The sequence below is a fragment of the Pristiophorus japonicus genome, chromosome 1 (genome assembly GCF_044704955.1).
Source record: "Pristiophorus japonicus isolate sPriJap1 chromosome 1, sPriJap1.hap1, whole genome shotgun sequence".
NCBI classification, from domain to species: Eukaryota; Metazoa; Chordata; class Chondrichthyes; family Pristiophoridae; genus Pristiophorus; species Pristiophorus japonicus.
Window position 1 is genome coordinate 543,051,145 of NC_091977.1, and position 18,563 is coordinate 543,069,707.

Here is an 18,563-nt window from a genome sequence, read left to right on the forward strand (position 1 = left end):
TCAGCCATGATCTTATTAAATGGCGGAGCAGGCTCGAGGGGCTGTATGGCCCACTCCTGCTCCCATTTCTTATGTTCTTAATTGAAGGGGAAGGATGTTGTGACGCATCAGCATGGCGGCCAACCCGGCACAACCTCACTTCTGCCCCACCGCTAACCGGAACACCGCACCACCACACCACCACAAATAAACAGAGACCTCAATATTGCTCAGGTCTCCAGCCCATGGTTTGGGGTGGAGACATAGTTATCTTTAATAAATCGGTAAGTGTGCCCCGTTTGGGACGGAGGGCAATTTCGGCCCCCAGATCTTTTTCCAGTGATTTTGAATCGATGACCTCTGGTTATTGACCAACTTGCCAGTGCGAATAGTTCCTCTCTACTTAATCCATCAAAACCCCTCATCATCTCGAAAACCTCGATTAGGTCACCTCTTATCCTATGTTCCAAGGAGAACAGTGCTAACTTTTCCAACCTCGCCTCATAACTGATGTCCCTCATCCCTGCTAACAGCCTGCTAAACCCTATTTAAGCCTTTACATCTTGCCTGAAATGTAGAGCACAGACTTAGCCACAATTCTCCAGCTGAGGTCTAACTGATTTATTGCCCGTCCCTAGTCGCTTTGAGAATTCTTTTTGAAGGGCTGAAGTCCCGTGGTTTGATACAGCTGAATCATAAAATCATACGGCACAGAGGGAGGCTAATCGGCGCATTCGTCTAGTGCCGGCTCTTGAAGTATTTATCCAATTCCCTTTTGAATTAAAAAAAAATTAATTCACAACATATGGGCATGGCCATCCGTAATTGACCTCGAGATGGTGATGGTGAGCCAACTCCTGAACCGCTGCAGTCCGTGTGGTGAAGACGCCGCACTGTCGGAGGGGCAGTACTGAGGGAGCGCCGCACTGTCGGAGGGGCAGTACTGAGGGAGCGCCACACTGTCGGAGGGGCGGCACTGAGGGAGCGCCACACTGTCGGAGGGGCAGTACTGAGGGAGTGCCCCACTGTCGGAGGGGCAGTACTGAGGGAGCGCCGCACTGTCGGAGGGGCAGTACTGAGGGAGCGCCACACTGTCGGAGGGGCGGCACTGAGGGAGCGCCACACTGTCGGAGGGGCAGTACTGAGGGAGCCCCGCACTGTCGGAGGGGCGGCACTGAGGGAGCGCCACACTGTCGGAGGGGCAGTACTGAGGGAGTGCCGCACTGTCGGAGGGGCAGTACTGAGGGAGCGCCGCACTGTCGGAGGGGCAGTCCTGAGGGAGCGCCGCACTGTCGGAGGGGCAGCACTGAGGGAGCTCCGCACTGTCGGAGGGGCAGTACTGAGGGAGCGCCGCACTGTCGGAGGGGCGGCACTGAGGGAGCGCCGCACTGTCGGAGGGGCAACACTGAGGGAGCGCCGCACTGTCGGAGGGGCGGCACTGAGGGAGCGCCGCACTGTCGGAGGGGGCACTGCTGTTAGGGAGGGAGTTCCAGGATTTTGACCCAGACATGATATATTTCCAAGTCCGGATTGTGTGTGAATTAGAGGGGAACTTGGTGGTGATGGTTACCACCTCCAAGTTTCCATCCAAGACACACACAACTGCATGCCCTTCCCGTTCGAGGTGGTAGCGGTCAGAAGTTTGGGAGATGCTATAGATGCCTTGGTGAGTCGCTGTAGTACTGCCCCTCCGACAGTGCATCATCCATCAGTACTGCCCTTCCGACAGTGCGGCGCTCCCTCAGTACCATCCCTCCGACAGTGTGGCACTCCCTCAGTACCATCCTTCCGACAGTGCAGCGCTCCCTCAGCACTGCACCGGAGCATCAGCTGAGATTATGGGCTCAGAAATGGGAGTTGTGTGTTTCTTTGGCCACAATGTAATGCAGGACCTCTCCCACACCCGCTTCAGTTACTCTGGTGTCCTTGTAAAGCAGTTGGGGAACATTTTGTACAAGTAGAAATAGTTTTTGTTTGCTGTTCTGGAAAATCAGTGACGATGCCGAGGGGTTTACAACAATTACCCAATCTCCCAGGTACTGACTGGAAGAAATGCTTTAGCAGTTTGTTGATCATATAATGATACAATACTGATGAAGGCCATTCGGACCTTCGATCCTGTGCAGTCACTTGGGTAGAGCTATCCATTAATCCCACTCCCCCTGCTCTTTCCCCATGGCAATGGTCATGTTTTCTCTTCGTGTATTGATCCAATTCCCTTTTGAGAGTTACTATCGAATCTGCATTCCTCCGCCCATTCAGGCGGCACATTGCAGATCACAACAAGTGCTGAGTGAAACAAGTGTGATCTGCACCCTCCCACTCTGGCTTTTTTGCCACGTATCAGAGGATGATGCCAGAACTGAGAGGTTAGAAACAAGCCAGCTCACTTTTCTCTGGAAAAGAAAAGGCCGAGGTGCGACCTGATAGAGGTCTTCAAGATTGTGAAGGGGTTTGACAGGGTAGACGTGGAGAAGATGTTTCCAAGTGTGGTGTCCTGGGGCCAATATTTATCCCTCAACCAACATCACGAAAACAGATGAATGGGTCATTATCACATCACAGCTTGTGGGAGCTTGGTGCGCGCAAATTTGCCGCTGCGTTTACATTACTACAGTGACCGTCAGATTAGGAACATCAGAACATGAGAATTAGGAACAGGAGTAGGCCATCCAGCCCCTCGAGCCTGCTCCGCCATTCAACAAGATCATGGCTGATCTGGCCATGGACTCAGCTCCACTTACCCGCCCTCTCCCCGTAACCCTTAATTCCCTTATTGGTTAAAAATCTATCTATCTGTGACTTGAATACATTCAATGAGCTAGCCTCAACTGCTTCCCTGGGCAGAGAATTACACAGATTCACAACCCTCTGGGAGAAGAAATTCCTTCTCAACTCAGTTTTAAATTGGCCCCCTAGTTCTAGTCTCCCCGACCAGTGGAAACAACCTCTCTGCCTCTATCTTGTCTATCCCTTTCATTATTTTAAATGTTTCTATAAGATCACCCCTCATCCTTCTGAACTCCAACGAGTAAAGACCCAGTCTACTCAATCTATCATCATAAGGTAACCCCCCTCATCTCCGGAATCAGCCTAGTGAATCGTCTCTACCCCATCCAAAGCCAGTATATCCTTCCTTAAGTAAGGCGACCAAAACTGCGCGCAGTACTCCAGGTGTGACCTCACCAATACCGGATACAGTTGCAACAGAGCCTCCCTGCTTTTGTACTCCATCCCTCTCGCAATGAAGGCCAACATTCCATTCGCCTTCCTGATTACCTGCTGCACCTGAAAACTAACTTTTTGGAATTCATGCACAAGCATCATCACGCCCGGCAATCAAATTTTAATTTGATTTTATATTTTTTAAGTTAATTTGTTTTAATTGCCGGTGCTTTTAGTGTCCCCCTCCCCTTTTTTAGGGGGCACTTGGAAGAAAATTTGATTCTGTGCCCAAAAAAAAAAGACCAAAAAAATAAAAAAAGGGCCTTGTAAATGTTGGTGTTTCCCCCAGATCGGGGGGCACGGTTTAATGTTTTTTGTTTACTCCTCAAAGAGTTTCATGCACAAGGACCCCCAGGTCCCTCTGCACCGCAGCATGTTGTAATTTCTCCCCATTCAAATAGTATTCCCTTTTTTAGTTTTTTCCCCCCCCCCCCCAAGGTGGATGACCTCACACTTTCCGACATTGTATCCCATTCGCTTAACCTATCCAAATCTCTTTGCAGCCTCTCTGTATCCTCTACACAACCCGCTTTCCCACTAATCTTTGTGTCATCTGCAAATTTTGTTACACTACACTCTGTCCCCTCTTCCAAGTCATCTATGTATATTGTAAACAGTTGTGGTCCCAGCACCGATCCCTGTGGCACACCACTAACCACCGATTTCCAACCCGAAAAGGGCCCATTTATCCCAACTCTCTGCTTTCTGTTAGCCAGCCAATTCTCTATCCATGCTAATACATTTCCACTGACCCCACGTACCTTTATCTTCTGCAGTAACCTTTTGTGTGGCACCTTATTGAATGCCTTTTGAAAATCTAAATACACCACATCCATCGGTACACCTCTATCCACCTTGCTCGTTATATCCTCAAAGAATTCCAGTAAATTAGTTAAACATGATTTCCCCTTCATGAATCCATGCTGCATCTGCTTGATTGCACTATTCCTATCTAGATGTCCCGCTATTTCTTCCTTAATGATAGCTTCAAGCATTTTCCCCACTACAGATGTTAAACTAACCGGCCTATAGGTACCTGCCTTTTGTCTGCCCCCCTTTTTTTTAAACAGAGGCGTTACATTAGCTGCTTTCCAATCCGCTGGTTCCTCCCCAGAGTCCAGAGAATTTTGGTAGATTATAACGAATGCATCTGCTATAACTTCCGCCATCTCTTTTAATACCCTGGGATGCATTTCATCAGGAGCATGGTACTTGTCTACCTTGAGTCCCATTAGCCTGTCCAGCACTACCCCCCTAGTGATAGTGATTGTCTCAAGGTCCTCCCTTCCCACATTCCCGTGACCAGCAATTTCTGGCATGGTTTTTGTGTCTTCCACTGTGAAGACCGAAGCAAAATAATTGTTTAAGGTCTCAGCCATTTCCACATTTCCCATTATTAAATCCCCCTTCTCATCTTCTAAGGGACCAACATTTACTTTAGTCACTATTTTCCGTTTTATATATCTGTAAAAGCTTTTACTATCCATTTTTATGTTTTGCGCAAGTTTACCTTCGTAATCTATCTTTCCTTTCTTTATTGCTTTCTTAGTCATTCTTTGCTGTCGTTTAAAATTTTCCCAATCTTCTAGTTTCCCACTAACCTTGGCCACCTTATACGCATTGGTTTTTAATTTGATACTCTCCTTAATTTCCCTGGTTATCCACGGCTGGTTATCCCTTCTCTTACCGCCCTTCTTTTTCATTGGAATATATTTTTGTTGAGCACTATGAAAGAGCTCTTTAAAAGTCCTACACTGTTCCTCAATTGTGCCACTGTTTAGTCTGTGTTTCCAGTCTACTTTAGCCAACTCTGCCCTCATCCCACTGTAGTCCCCTTTGTTTAAGCATAGTACACTCATTTGAGACACTACTTCCTCACCCTCAATCTGTATTACAAATTCAACCATACCGTGATCACTCATTCCGAGAGGATCTTTTACTAGGAGATCGTTTATTATTCCTGTCTCATTACACAGGACCAGATCTAAGATAGCTTGCTCCCTTGTAGGTTCTGTAACATACTGTTCTAAGAAACAATCCCGTATGCATTCTATGAATTCCTCCTCCAGGCTACCCCGTGCGATTTGATTTGACCAATCGATATGTAGGTTAAAATCCCCCATGACTACTGCCGTTCCTTTTTCACATGCCTCCATTATTCCCTTGATTATTGCCCGCCCCACCGTGAAGTTATTATTTGGGGGCCTATAAACTACGCTCACCAGTGACTTTTTCCCCTTACTATCTCTAATCCCCACCCACAATGATTCAACATTTTGTTCATTAGAGCCAATATCGTCTCTCACAACTGCCCTGATATCATCCTTTATTAACAGAGCTACCCCACCTCCTTTCCCTTCTTGTCTATCTTTCAGAATCGTCAGATACCCCTGTATGTTTAATTCCCAGTCTTGGCCATCCTGCAACCACGTTTCTGTAATGGCCACCAAATCATACCCATTTGTAATGATTTGTGCCGTCAACTCATTTACTTTATTTCGAATGTTGCGTACGTTTAGGTAGAGTGTTTTAATACTAGTTTTTAATCCATGATTTTTAGTTTTGACCCCTCCTGCAGCCCCTTTACATTCAGTGGCCCTTTTTGTTTTTTGCCTTGGGTTTCTCTGCCCTCCACTTTTACTCATCTCCTTTCTGTCTTTTGCTTTTGTCTCCTTTTTGTTTCCCTCTGTCTCCCTGCATTGGTTCCCATCCCCCTGCCATATTAGTTTAACTCCTCCCCAACAGCACTCGCAAACACTCCCCCTAGGACCTTGGTTCCGGTCCTGCCCAGGTGCAGACCATCCGGTTTGTACTGGTCCCACCTCCCCCAGAACCGGTTCCAATGCCCCAGGAATTTGAATCCCTCCCTGCTGCACCACTGCTCAAGCCACGTATTCATCTGAGCTATCCTGCGATTCCTACTCTGACTATCACGTGGCACTGGTAGCAATCCTGAGATTACTACTTTTGAGGTCCTACGTTTTAATTTAGCTCCTAGCTCCTTAAATTCATCTCGTAGGACCTCATCCCATTTTTTTACCTATATCGTTGGTACCAATGTGCACCACGACAACTGGCTGTTCACCCTCCCTTTTCAGAATGTCCTGCACCCGCTCCGAGACATCCTTGACCCTTGCACCAGGGAGGCAACATACCATCCTGGAGTCTCGGTTGCGGCCGCAGAAACGCCTATCTGTTCCCCTTACAATCGAATCCCCTATCACTATCGCTCTCCCACTCTTTTTCCTGCCCTCCTGTGCAGCAGAGCCAGCCACGGTGCCATGAACTTGGCTGCTGCTGCCCTCTCCTGATGAGTCATCCCCCTCAACAGTACTCAAAACGGTGTATCTGTTTTGCAGGGGATGACCGCAGGGGACCCCTGCAATACCTTCCTTGCACTGCTCTTCCTGCTGGTCTTCCATTCCCTAGCTGGCTGTGGACCCTTCACCTGCAGTTTGACCAACTCACTAAATGTGCTATTCACGTCATTCTCAGCATCGTGGATGCTCCAGAGTGAATCCACCCTCAGCTCCAACTCCGCAACGCGGTCTGTCAGGAGCTGGAGGCGGATACACTTCCCGCACACGTAGTCGTCAGGGACACTGGAGGCATCCCTGAGTTCCCACAAGGTACATAGGAAAAGGGGAGGTACGAGACTTGGGTGTCATGGTACATCAGTCTTTGAAAGTTGGCATGCAGGTACAGCAGGCGGTGAAGGCGGCAAATGGCATGTTGGCCTTCATAGCTAGGGAATTTGAGTATAGGAGCAGGGAGGTCTTACTGCAGTTGTACAGGGCCTTGGTGAGGCCTCACCTGGAATATTGTGTTCCGTTTTGGTCTCCTAATCTGAGGAAGGACGTTCTTGCTGTTGAGGGAGTGCAGCGAAGGTTCACCAGACTGATTCCCGGGATGGCAGGACTGACTGGATCGACTGGGCCTGTATTCACTGGAGTTTAGAAGGATGAGAGGGAATCTCATAGAAACATATAAAATTCTGATGGAACTGGACAAGTTAGATGCAGGAAGAATGTTCCCGATGTTGGGGAAGTCCAGAACCAGGGGACATAATCTAAGAATAAGGGGTAAGCCATTTAGGACTGAGATGTGGAGAAATTTCTTCACTCAGAGAGTTGTTAACCTGTGGAATTCTCTACCGCAGAAAGTTGTTGATGTCAGTTCATTGGATATATTCAAGAGGGAGTTAGATGTGGCCCTTACGGCTAAAGGGATCAAGGGGTATGGAGAGAAAGCAGGAAAGGGGTACTGAGGTGAATGATCAGCCATGATCTTATTGAATGGTGGTGCAGGCTCGAAGGGCCGAATGGCCTACTCCTGCACCTATTTTCTATGTTTCTATGACTCCACATCAAAAGCATTTCAGTGACTGTCAGGCACTTTGGGATGTGCTGAAGCTGTAAAAGACGTTGTATGAATGCAAGCCCTTTCTCTGTCAGACCACATGCCCCAGCTCTCCCTGTGCTTTCCTGGGAATGTGTGAAGCCATTCGACAATGCTTCACTGGCTTTTGATTTCTGAGAAGCTACTGCAGGAAATTTCTGCAACCAGAGTGACACGTCATTGAGGGAGAGCTCGAGGCAAGAGTGCTCCTGCTGGATGTTCAAGAGACAACTAAATTTAAGGTTGATGTATCAGTTCCACCCAAAGAATTGGCTTGTTTCTCTAATTGCTGTGACGGTGAAAATTAATTAGCGTCAATCTGAAACACACAAAATTGTTTGGAAACAACCTTCCGGATATAAAAGGGGTCAGAGGATCTAGTAAGGAGGAGGAACTGAGGGAAATCTTTATTAGTCGGGAAATATTGTGGTGGAAATTGATGGGATTGAAGGCCGATAAATCCCCAGGGCCTGATGGACTGCATCCCAGAGTACTTAAGGAGGTGGCCTTGGAAATAGTAGATGCATTGACAGTCATTTTCCAACATTCCATTGACTCTGGATCAGTTCCTATCGAGTGGCGGGTAGCCAATGTAACCCCACTTTTTAAAAAAAGGAGGGAGAGAGAAAACAGAGAACAGCCTGACCTCAGTAGTGGGTAAAATGATGGAATCAATTATTAAGGATGTCATAGCAGTGCATTTGGAAAGAGGTGACATGATAGGTCCAAGTCAGCAAGGGAAATCATGCTTGACAAATCTTCTGGAATTTTTTGAGGATGTTTCCAGTAAAGTGGACAAGGGAGAACCAGTTGATGTGGTATATTTGGACTTTCAGAAGGCTTTCGACAAGGTCCCACACAAGAGATTAATGTGCAAAGTTAAGGCACATGGGATTGGGGGTAGTGTGCTCACGTGGATTGAGAACTGGTTGTCAGACAGGAAGCAAAGAGTAGGAGTAAATGGGTACTTTTCAGAATGGCAGGCAGTGACTAGTGGGGTACTGCAAGGTTCTGTGCTGGCGCCCCAGCTGTTTACATTGTACATTAATGATTTAGACGAGGGGATTAAATGTAGTATCTCCAAATTTGCGGATGACACTAAGTTGGGTGGCAGTGTGAGCTGCGAGGAGGATGCTGTGAGGCTGCAGAGCGACTTGGATAGGTTAGGTGAGTGGGCAAATGCATGGCAGATGAAGTATAATGTGGATAAATGTGAGGTTATCTACTTTGGTGGTAAAAACAGAGAGACAGACTATTATCTGAATGGTGACAGATTAGGAAAAGGGGAGGTGCAACGAGACTTGGGTGTCATGGTACATCAGTCATTGAAGATTGGCATGCAGGTACAGCAGGCGGTTAAGAAAGCAAATGGCATGTTGGCCTTCATAGCGAGGGGATTTGAGTACAGGGGCAGGGAGGTGTTGCTACAGTTGTACAGGACCTTGGTGAGGCCACACCTGGAGTATTGTGTACAGTTTTGGTCTCCTAACTTGAGGAAGGACATTCTTGCTATTGAGGGAGTGCAGCGAAGATTCACCAGACTGATCCCCGGGATGGTGGGACTGACCTATCAAGAAAGACTGGATCAACTGGGCTTGTATTCACTGGAGTTCAGAAGAATGAGAGGGGACCTCAAAGAAACGTTTAAAATTCTGACGGGTTTAGACAGGTTAGATGCAGGAAGAATGTTCCCAATGTTGGGGAAGTCCAGAACCAGGGGTCACAGTCTAAGGATAAGGGGTAAGCCATTTAGGACCGAGATGAGGAGAAACTTCTTCACCCAGAGAGTGGTGAACCTGTGGAATTGTCTACCACAGAAAGTAGTTGAGGCCAATTCACTAAATATATTCAAAAGGAGTTAGATGAAGTCCTTACTACTCGGGGGATCAAGGGGTATGGCGAGAAAGCAGGAAGGGGGTACTGAAGTTGCATGTTCAGCCATGAACTCGTGGAATGGCGGTGCAGGCTAGAAGGGCCGAATGGCCTACTCCTGCATCTATTTTCTATGTTTCTATGTTTCTATGAATTCTGCTGTGATGAATCATCTGACAAAGCAGCGTGCTGTAGTTTGTAGCGAGACTGTCGGTCGTAAAGCACTTTGGGGCTCCCGGAGGCCGTGAAAGGCGCTGGACAAATTCAAGGTCCTTTGCTGGTGATTGGGTGGTGAGAGTGCTGCCCCCCGAGCCACGGGTCGCCTTACACCGGGACGCTTCAGACCGTGTGCAAGCCAGCAACGGGCTTCGGCACTTCTGGTCACATCCCCACCCCAGGGCCTGGTCACCGGCTGCAAGTCAAGCTAAATAAGATCAGTTTCCCCACCCCCACCAGTCCTGGTGCAATAATTGACCTATTAACCTGGAAGAATGTGTCACAGATTTGGTTGGTAGGCTCAACAACGTGCATTTATATAGCGCCTTAAACGTAGAAAACCAGGAGTAATCAGAAAATAATATACCGGAGAAGGAGATTAGAACATAACATAATAAGAAGTAGGAGCAGGAGTCGGCCATATGGCCCCTCGAGCCTGCTCCGCCATTTAATACGATCATGGCGGATCCACTACCCTGCCCACTCCCCATAACCCCTTATCGGTTAAGAAACTGTCTATCTCGGTCTTAAATTTATTCAATGACCCAGCCTCTACAGCTGTCTGAGGCAGCGAATTCCACAGATCTACAACCCTCAGAGAAGCGCACCGTGGCTGCAGTGTGCACCATCTACAGGATGAACTGCAGCAACTCACCAAGGCTTCTTTGGCAGCACCTCCTTGATTCCTGGGCTGGGCTGACTGTCCTTATGAGGAGAGATTGAGCAGACTAGGCCTATACTCTCTGGAGTTTAGAAGAATGAAAGGTGATCTCATTGAAACATACAAGATTCTGAGAGGGCTTGACAGGGTAGATGCAGGGAGGATGTTTCCCCCGGGCTGGAGAGTCTAGAACCAGGGGGTCACAGGCTCAGGATAAGGGGTCGGCCATTTAGGACTGAGATGAGGAGGAATTTCTTCACTCACAGGGTGGTGAATCTTTGGGATTCTCTGCCCCAGAGGGCTGTGGATGCTGAGTCATTAAGTATATTGAAGACAGAAATAGACGAGTTTTGGACTTCAGGTGAATCGAGGGATATGGGGATTGGGTGGGAAAGTGGAGTTGAGGTCGATGATCAGCCATGATCTCATTGAATGGCGAGCAGGCTCGAGGGGCCGTACAACCTACTCCTGCTCTTAATTTCACCTCCCAATGCAGTGACCTCCACCACTTAGAAGGACAAGGGCAACAGGTGCATGGGAACACCATCATCTCCAAGTTATCCTCCAAGTCACACACCATCCCGACTTGGACATATGTTCTTATGAAGGAACGGGCGATATAAGAAATAGGAGCAGGAATAGGCCATACGGCCCCTCGAGCCTGCTCCACCATTCAATAAGATCATGGCTGATCTGATCATGGACTCGGGTCCACTTCCCCGCCCGCTCCCCATAACCCTTTACTCCCTTATTGCTCAAAAATCTGTCTATCTCCGCCTAGCAGAGTGAGTGAGTGAAACGAAACAGGACATTGTCATGATCCAAGAATAGATAACTGAAGGACGGGGGAATAAAGGGATAAGGGAACAGGATATGACTCGTGTGGAGGATAAACACCAACGCAGGCTGAAAGGCCTGGGTCTGTGTTGCAATTTCTATGTAATTTCATTACAACACCATAGAAGGTAATAGAACCAGAAATAAAAACAGAAAGTGCTGAGAGCACGCAGCCGTGTCAGACTCGAAGAGAAAAGACAGATGAAGGATTTCCAAAGATGGGTCCCCACCTAACTTCCACCCACTGCTTTCTGGGGTTAATTTCACATTTCCAGCACACTGAGTAATTAAAAATAAATAAATCCTGTATAATGAGAGAAGCTTGTTCAGCGGGTTACAACACTGTACCCTGTGTAAAAATGACCATCTGCTGCTCGTTACGCTCACAGCTCAAGACAGGAACTAAGGAAACATTCAGATTAGTGCCTTCTGTTAAAACCGCTTAATGAACCTTCTGTAGCTATCACTTTCCTTGCCCAGATTTATTGCCCCTTCAATTTTCTCCTTTCCCCAAGGCACTGGCGCTCGCTGGGGCTGCGACTTCAAAGGCAGCAGCAGCTTTCTGATACTTCGGCCCAGTGGCTATTCCACAATGGAGGGCATCACAACTGAGCCCGATCCTGTACTCGCTGGATGTTTACAAATGATCCTGGTTTACAAATCCCTCCATGGCTTCACCCCTGAGCCTCACAACGCCCACCCTGGGTTTTTTGTGCTCAAATTCTGCCCTCCTGAGCATCCCTGATTATAACTGCTCCACCATTGGCGGCCGTGCCTTCAGGTGCCTGGGCCCCCAAGTTCTGGAACTTCCTCCCTAAACCTCTCCACCTCTCTTTCCCCCTTAAAAACACGAGCACAAAAATCTAGGCAGACACTCCCAGGGCAGTGCTGAGGGAGTGCTGCACTGTCAGAGGTGCCGTCCTTCGGATGAGACGTTAAACCGAGGCCCTGTCTGCCCGCTCAGGTGGTCGTAAAAGATCCCACGGCCATCTGGGAAGTTCTCCCGGATATCCTGGGCCAATATCTATCCCTCACCCAACAGCAGTAAAAACATCATCACATTGTTGTTTGTGGGAGCTTGCTGTGCGCAAGTGACTACACTTTAAAAAGGAATTCATTGGCTGTAAACAGCATTGGGACGGCCCGAGGTCGTTATATAAATGCAAGTCTTTCTTCACAACCGGCCCAACTCCCGAGGGTTTATCGAGCAAGTAGGACACCAGGCGAGGGGGGGGGGGGGGGGGGGGAGTGCGCGAGTGGCACTGGGCGAGAGGGGGGGCGCGCGCGCGCTCTGGGCTCACCTGTGTCGTTTTCCACACTCGGAAACTCGGAAGGCCCACGGTGGAGCCTTGCGTTCGAAGGATTGCCAACAGGAGCCACTGGCCACAGAACCATAGCATTTATACAGCACTGAACCCAAGAAATAGGAGCAGGAGTAGGCCTTTCGGACCCTCGAGCCTGCTCCATTAAGGGACATATTACAGTCTCAGAATAAGGGGTCGGCCATTTAGGACTGAGATGGGGAGAAACTTCTTCACTCAAGACGGTTGTGAATCTTTGAGCATCCACAGTCCTCTGGGGCAGAGCATTGCAGTCATTGAGTACAAGTCCGGGGCCCGAGAGAGACAGACTTTTGGACTGTAAGGGAATCCAGGGATACGTGGAAAGTGCGGGAAAGTGGAGTTGAGGTACAAGATCAGCCATGATCTTACTGAATGGCGGAGTAGGGTTGAGGGGCCGTGTGGCTGCTCACCACTCTCAGACGCTGTATCCAAGCACGACAGCGCCTTCGGAGGACCAAGGTGGGGGGGGGGGGGGGGGGGGGCGGGTTGACCGGACGACACGGGTGGTGGGGGGGGGGGGGGGCGCGGGTTGACCGGACGACACGGGCGGTGGGGGGGGGGGGGGGCGCGGGTTGACCGGACGACACGGGCGGTGGGGGGGGGGGGGGGGGGGGTTTGACCGGACGACACGGGCGGTGGGGGGGGGGGGGTTTGACCGGACGACACGGGCGGTGGAGGGGGGGGGAGGCGGGTTGACCGGACGACACGGGCGGTGGGGGGGGGGGGGGGTTTGACCGGACGACACGGGCGGTGGGGGGGGGGGGGGGGGGGGTTTGACCGGACGACACGGGCGGTGGGGGGGGGGGGGTTTGACCGGACGACACGGGCGGTGGAGGGGGGGGGAGGCGGGTTGACCGGACGACACGGGCGGTGGGGGGGGGGGGGGGTTTGACCGGACGACACGGGCGGTGGGTGGGTGGGGGGGGGGGTTGACCGGACGACACGGGCGGTGGAGGGGGGGGGGGGGGGGGGGGTTGACCGGACGACGCGGACGGTGGGGGAGGGGGGACATCGGGTGACCCCGACCAGCGACTGACCTTGTGCTTGTCAACGCAGCCGATGCCGATGGAGTCGATGATGCAGCGACCAAGCCACTCGTCGGGGCGGACACTCAGGATGTCGTTGCGACAGCTGTCCAGGAACCGCTGCAGTTTGACGAGGACGCTACGCGACAGCACGTAGCCGTAGCCGCCGTGGCAGTAGCGGGCGTCGGGGTCGCCGCCAATGAACTCCTCGGCGCGCCCCAAGTACAGGTCCTTGCTGATGCTCAGGTGGGAGACCAGGGCCTTGACCCGCTCCGCCTGCGTGTAGGTGTTGTCCTGCATCAGGTAGAACCAGTCGTACTCGTTGCCGAAATGCTCAAAGACGTGCTTGATGGTGCGGTACATCAGCCACACCGCCCGGTCGTCCCCGTGGGAGATAATCTGCATCCCGTGCGGGACCTTGGTGTTGCGGAAGCCGGTAAAGTAAACCAGCCTGCTGAAGTGCTGGGCCGCCGTCCGGTTCACAGACACGGCCAACGTGTTCAGGGTAGCCTTGGACGTCAGCACACCAACAAACAACCGATCGCGAATTCCCAGCTCCGTGTGAATGTAACGTGTCCTGGTGGAAGAAAAATAGTCAACTTCAAGCACCAGCGACTGGATCTGTACTTTATCACCACCCTCCCTCAGTAACTTCCGCCACCCTCTTCTGAAAGTACCAACACTTGGGGCATATATTTACTTTCTCCCTCGGGTGGACATAAAAGATCACACGGCACGATTTTTAAAAACAGCGGGGAAGTTCTCCACGGTGACAGGGGCAGTACCGAGGCAGCGCCGTACCGTCGGAGGGACAGTACCGAGGGAGGGCCGTACCGTCGGAGGGACAGTACCGAGGGAGGGCCGTACCGTCGGAGGGACAGTACCGAGGGAGGGCCGTACCGTCGGAGGCTCCGTACTGAGGGAGCGCCGTACCGTCGGAGAGACAGTACTGAGGGAGCGCTGCACTGTCGGAGGGGCAGTACCGAGGGAGAGCCGCACTGTCGGAGGGGCAGTACCGAGGCAGCGCCGTACCGTCGGAGGGACAGTACTGAGGGAGGGCCGCACTGTCGGAGGGGCGGTACTGAGGGAGTGCCGCACTGTCGGAGGGACAGTACTGAGGGAGTGCTGCACTGTCGGAGGGACAGTACCGAGGCAGCGCCGTACCGTCGGAGGGACAGTACTGAGGGAGGGCCGCACTGTCGGAGGGGCGGTACTGAGGGAGTGCCGCACTGTCGGAGGGACAGTACTGAGGGAGTGCTGCACTGTCGGAGGGACAGTACCGAGGGAGGGCCGCACTGTCGGAGGGGCGGTACTGAGGGAGTGCCGCACTGTCGGAGGGACAGTACTGAGGGAGTGCCGCACTGTCGGAGGGACAGTACTGAGGGAGTGCCGCACTGTCGGAGGGATAGTACTGAGGGAGTGCTACACTGTCGGAGGGATAGTACGGAGGGAGTGCTACACTGTCGGAGGGATAGTACTGAGGGAGTGCTACACTGTTGGAGGGGCAGTACTGAGGGAGCACCGCACCGTCGGAGGGTCAGTCTTTTAGATGAGACATTAAACTCGGGCCTGGTCTGCCCTCTCAGGTGGATGTAAAAGATCCCATGTCACTATTGGAAGAAGAGTAGGGGAGTTTTCCCCGGCGCCAATACTGATCCCTGAATCAACATCACACACAGATGATCTGGTCGGTGTCACATTGCTGCGAGAGAAAGAGTTTCCGTGACTTCGGACTGTCTGTTCAAAAGCTCTAAAGCTGACTCCATACTTTAACACAGTTGTGCAACACGCATCTCTTTGCGGGGCTTAAATTCTTACCGCAGCACTTTCTTGTGAGCCTTGTTGGGGTCCTTGTAGTAAGGGACAATCCTGGGCTCGTAGTCCTTGCTGTCACCGAGATCTCCCAGCTCGGCTCCGGGCTCCAGGCGGCCGCTGTCATGGGGCAGCCCCCTGCTCTCCCCTGCCTCCATGCACGTCTCGTCCCCCTCTCCCTGGGTCCAGGAGACCCGCAGCAAACTCAGGCTGCAGCCCAGGGAGAGCCCCAGGATCAGGGGCAGGGCAGGCCGGAAGAGAGGGAGCAGGGAGGTCAGACGCATGGTAGAAAACGAGCAGTAACACACCAGCAGACAGAGAGAGGCGCACACAGAATAAGGATCTGATAATACTCTGACTGAAATGACTCTTGCTATTTATATAATGGATCTCCTTGTTCTTTTATTCTGGGTATGAAACCAACAGACGCACCCACAGGTTTCAAGTGACAAGCTTAAGGTCAGACTTGCACTAATTTCAATCGCACCTTCGAGGATTAATTATCAAACCAGCTTCACCAAGAGTCTCGCCAGTCACCAGAGAGAGCAATTTACAGTGATACCCAAAAAGGGAGTGAAAAAGGTCAGCCTCAAATCCACAACACACAATTCAAAGTTTCAAATCACAACAGAATCAACTTGACAAGTTACCCTAAAACTCCAACACTGAGAGATCACACCACACTTGGCAAAAATACAGCTACTGGCATCAGGTATAAATAAATTCAGCCCAAGCCATGTGCAATTCAATGGGAACGGAAAATGCACAACTTTGGGAATGTATAATAAATACTAATGCAAAAATACTGCGGATGCTGGAATCTGATATAAATAATTATGGCAATAGCTAAATACCACGGGGATTAAAAACAGCTCGAATTTCCCATAAAATTGTGCTCCTTGATGCCACAATTGCCATTAACGTGTTAACATTATGTGGTCATGTCCGCTTTCTCTCTCCCACCTGCTGTGTTTCGCTCATATTTTGGAATAATGCACCATTTGCCCACACCCTCCAAGCTTCCCGAGCCCTTGGTGGGGGGCGGTAAATAACTTCCCTGTGATTCAGAGTGTGGGGAGGGATTGAGCAGTGTGGCCAACACACAGGGAAGTGCTGCTGGGCTGCTGCACAGAGGCTTGCTGGTTTGTGGCTGCCAGAGCCGCTGGGTGCAGGAAACAGTAAGTCAGTGTGGGAAGGGTTGCTGCAGTCTGAGAGAGGGCTCTGTTCACCCTCAGTGCTCCGGCGCCCCGGGCAGTGAGTGAGCGAGCTCAGTCCCCGGGCAGTGTGAGTGAGTGAGTGAGCTCAGTCCCCGGGCAGTGTGAGAGTGTGAGTGAGCTCAGTCCCCGGGCAGTGTAAGAGAGTGAGTGAAAGTGTGAGTGAGTGAGCGAGCTCAGTCCCCGGGCAGTGTGAGAGTGTGAGTGAGCTCAGTCCCCGGGCAGTGTAAGAGAGTGAGTGAAAGTGTGAGTGAGTGAGTGAGTGAGCGAGCTCAGTCCCCGGGCAGTGTAAGAGAGTGAGTGAAAGAGTGAGTGAGTGAGCGAGCTCAGTCCCCGGGCAGTGTGAGTGAGTGAGTGAGCTCAGTCCCCGGGCAGTGTGAGTGAGTGAATGAGCTCAGTCCCCGGGCAGTGTGAGAGTGTGAGTGAAAGAGTGAGTGAGTGAGCGAGCTCAGTCCCCGGGCAGTGTAAGAGAGTGAGTGAAAGTGTGAGTGAGTGAGTGAGCTCAGTCCCCGGGCAGTGTGAGAGTGTGAGTGAGCTCAGTCCCTGGGCAGTGTGAGAGTGTGAGTGAGCTCAGTCCCCGGGCAGTGTGAGAGTGTGAGTGAGCTCAGTCCCCGGGCAGTGTGAGTGAGTGAGTGAGCTCAGTCCCCGGGCAGTGTAAGAGAGTGAGTGAAAGTGTGAGTGAGTGAGTGAGCTCAGTCCCCGGGCAGTGTGAGAGTGTGAGTGAGCTCAGTCCCTGGGCAGTGTAAGAGAGTGAGTGAAAGTGTGAGTGAGTGAGTGAGCTCAGTCCCCGGGCAGTGTAAGAGAGTGAGTGAGCTCAGTCCCCGGGCAGTGTAAGAGAGTGAGTGAAAGTGTGAGTGAGTGAGTGTGAGTGAGTGAGTGAGTGAGCTCAGTCCCCGGGCAGTGTAAGAGAGTGAGTGAGCTCAGTCCCCGGGCAGTGTAAGAGTGTGAGTGAAAGTGTGAGTGAGTGAGTGTGAGTGAGTGAGTGAGCTCAGTCCCCGGGCAGTGTAAGAGAGTGAGTGAGCTCAGTCCCCGGGCAGTGTAAGAGAGTGAGTGAAAGTGTGAGTGAGTGAGCGAGCTCAGTCCCCGGGCAGTGTAAGAGAGTGAGAGTGTGAGTGAGCTCAGTCCCTGGGCAGTGTAAGAGAGTGAGCGAGCTCAGTCCCCGGGCAGTGTAAGAGAGTGAGTGAGTGTGTGAGAGAGAGAGTGAGTGAGTGTATGAGAGAGTGAGTGTGAGAGAGTGAGAGTGTGAGTGAGTGAGCTCAGTCCCCGGGCAGTGTAAGAGAGTGAGTGAGTGTGTGAGAGTGAGTGAGAGAGTGTGTGAGAGTGAGTGTGAGAGTGTGTGTGAGAGAGAGTGTGTGAGATAGTGAGTGTGAGAGTGTGTGATAGTGAGTGAGAGTGTGAGTGAGTGAGAGAGAGAGAGTGAGTGTGAGAGAGAGTGAGTGAGTGAGTGTGAGAGTGTGTGTGAGTGAGAGAGAGTGTGTGAGAGAGAGAGAGTGAGTGTGAGAGTGTGAGAGTGAGTGAGTGAGTGTGTGAGAGTGAGTGTGAGAGTGTGTGTGAGAGAGAGTGTGAGATAGTGAGTGTGAGAGTGTGTGATAGTGAGTGAGAGTGTGAGTGAGAGAGAGTGTGTGAGATAGTGAGTGTGAGAGTGTGTGATAGTGAGTGAGAGTGTGAGTGAGTGAGAGAGAGTGTGAGTGTGAGAGAGAGTGAGTGAGTGTGAGAGTGTGTGTGAGTGTGAGAGTGTGTGTGAGTGAGAGAGAGTGAGTGAGAGTGTGTGTGAGTGAGAGAGAGTGAGTGAGTGAGTGAGCTCAGTCCCCGGGCCGGGCCCCCTACACTCAGTCCCCGGGCCGGGCCCCCTACACTCAGTCCCCGGGCAGTGGGCCGGGCCCCCTACACTCAGTCCCCGGGCCGGGCCCCCTACACTCAGTCCCCGGGCAGTGGGCCGGGCCGGGCCCCCTACACTCAGTCCCCGGGCAGTGGGCCGGGC

General features: G+C 51.5%; 1 protein-coding gene across 2 annotated transcripts in view; it reads right to left on the minus strand.

Annotated features, from left to right (window-relative positions):
- Positions 1–18,563, minus strand: part of LOC139278328 (chondroitin sulfate glucuronyltransferase-like) — a 54,560-nt gene that overhangs the window by 35,656 nt on the left and 341 nt on the right. Inside the window, exons 1-2 of one of the 2 annotated variants that reach the window (XM_070896996.1) lie at positions 15,375–17,214; positions 13,569–14,133 (exon numbers count right to left, since the gene is read on the minus strand). In XM_070896996.1, the coding sequence (XP_070753097.1) occupies positions 13,569–14,133; positions 15,375–15,652 (843 nt within the window). In that variant the 5' untranslated portion in view covers positions 15,653–17,214. Of the gene's footprint in view, positions 1–13,568; positions 14,134–15,374; positions 17,215–18,563 lie in introns of those variants that run through there. The other variant, XM_070897004.1, reaches the window with a different exon arrangement.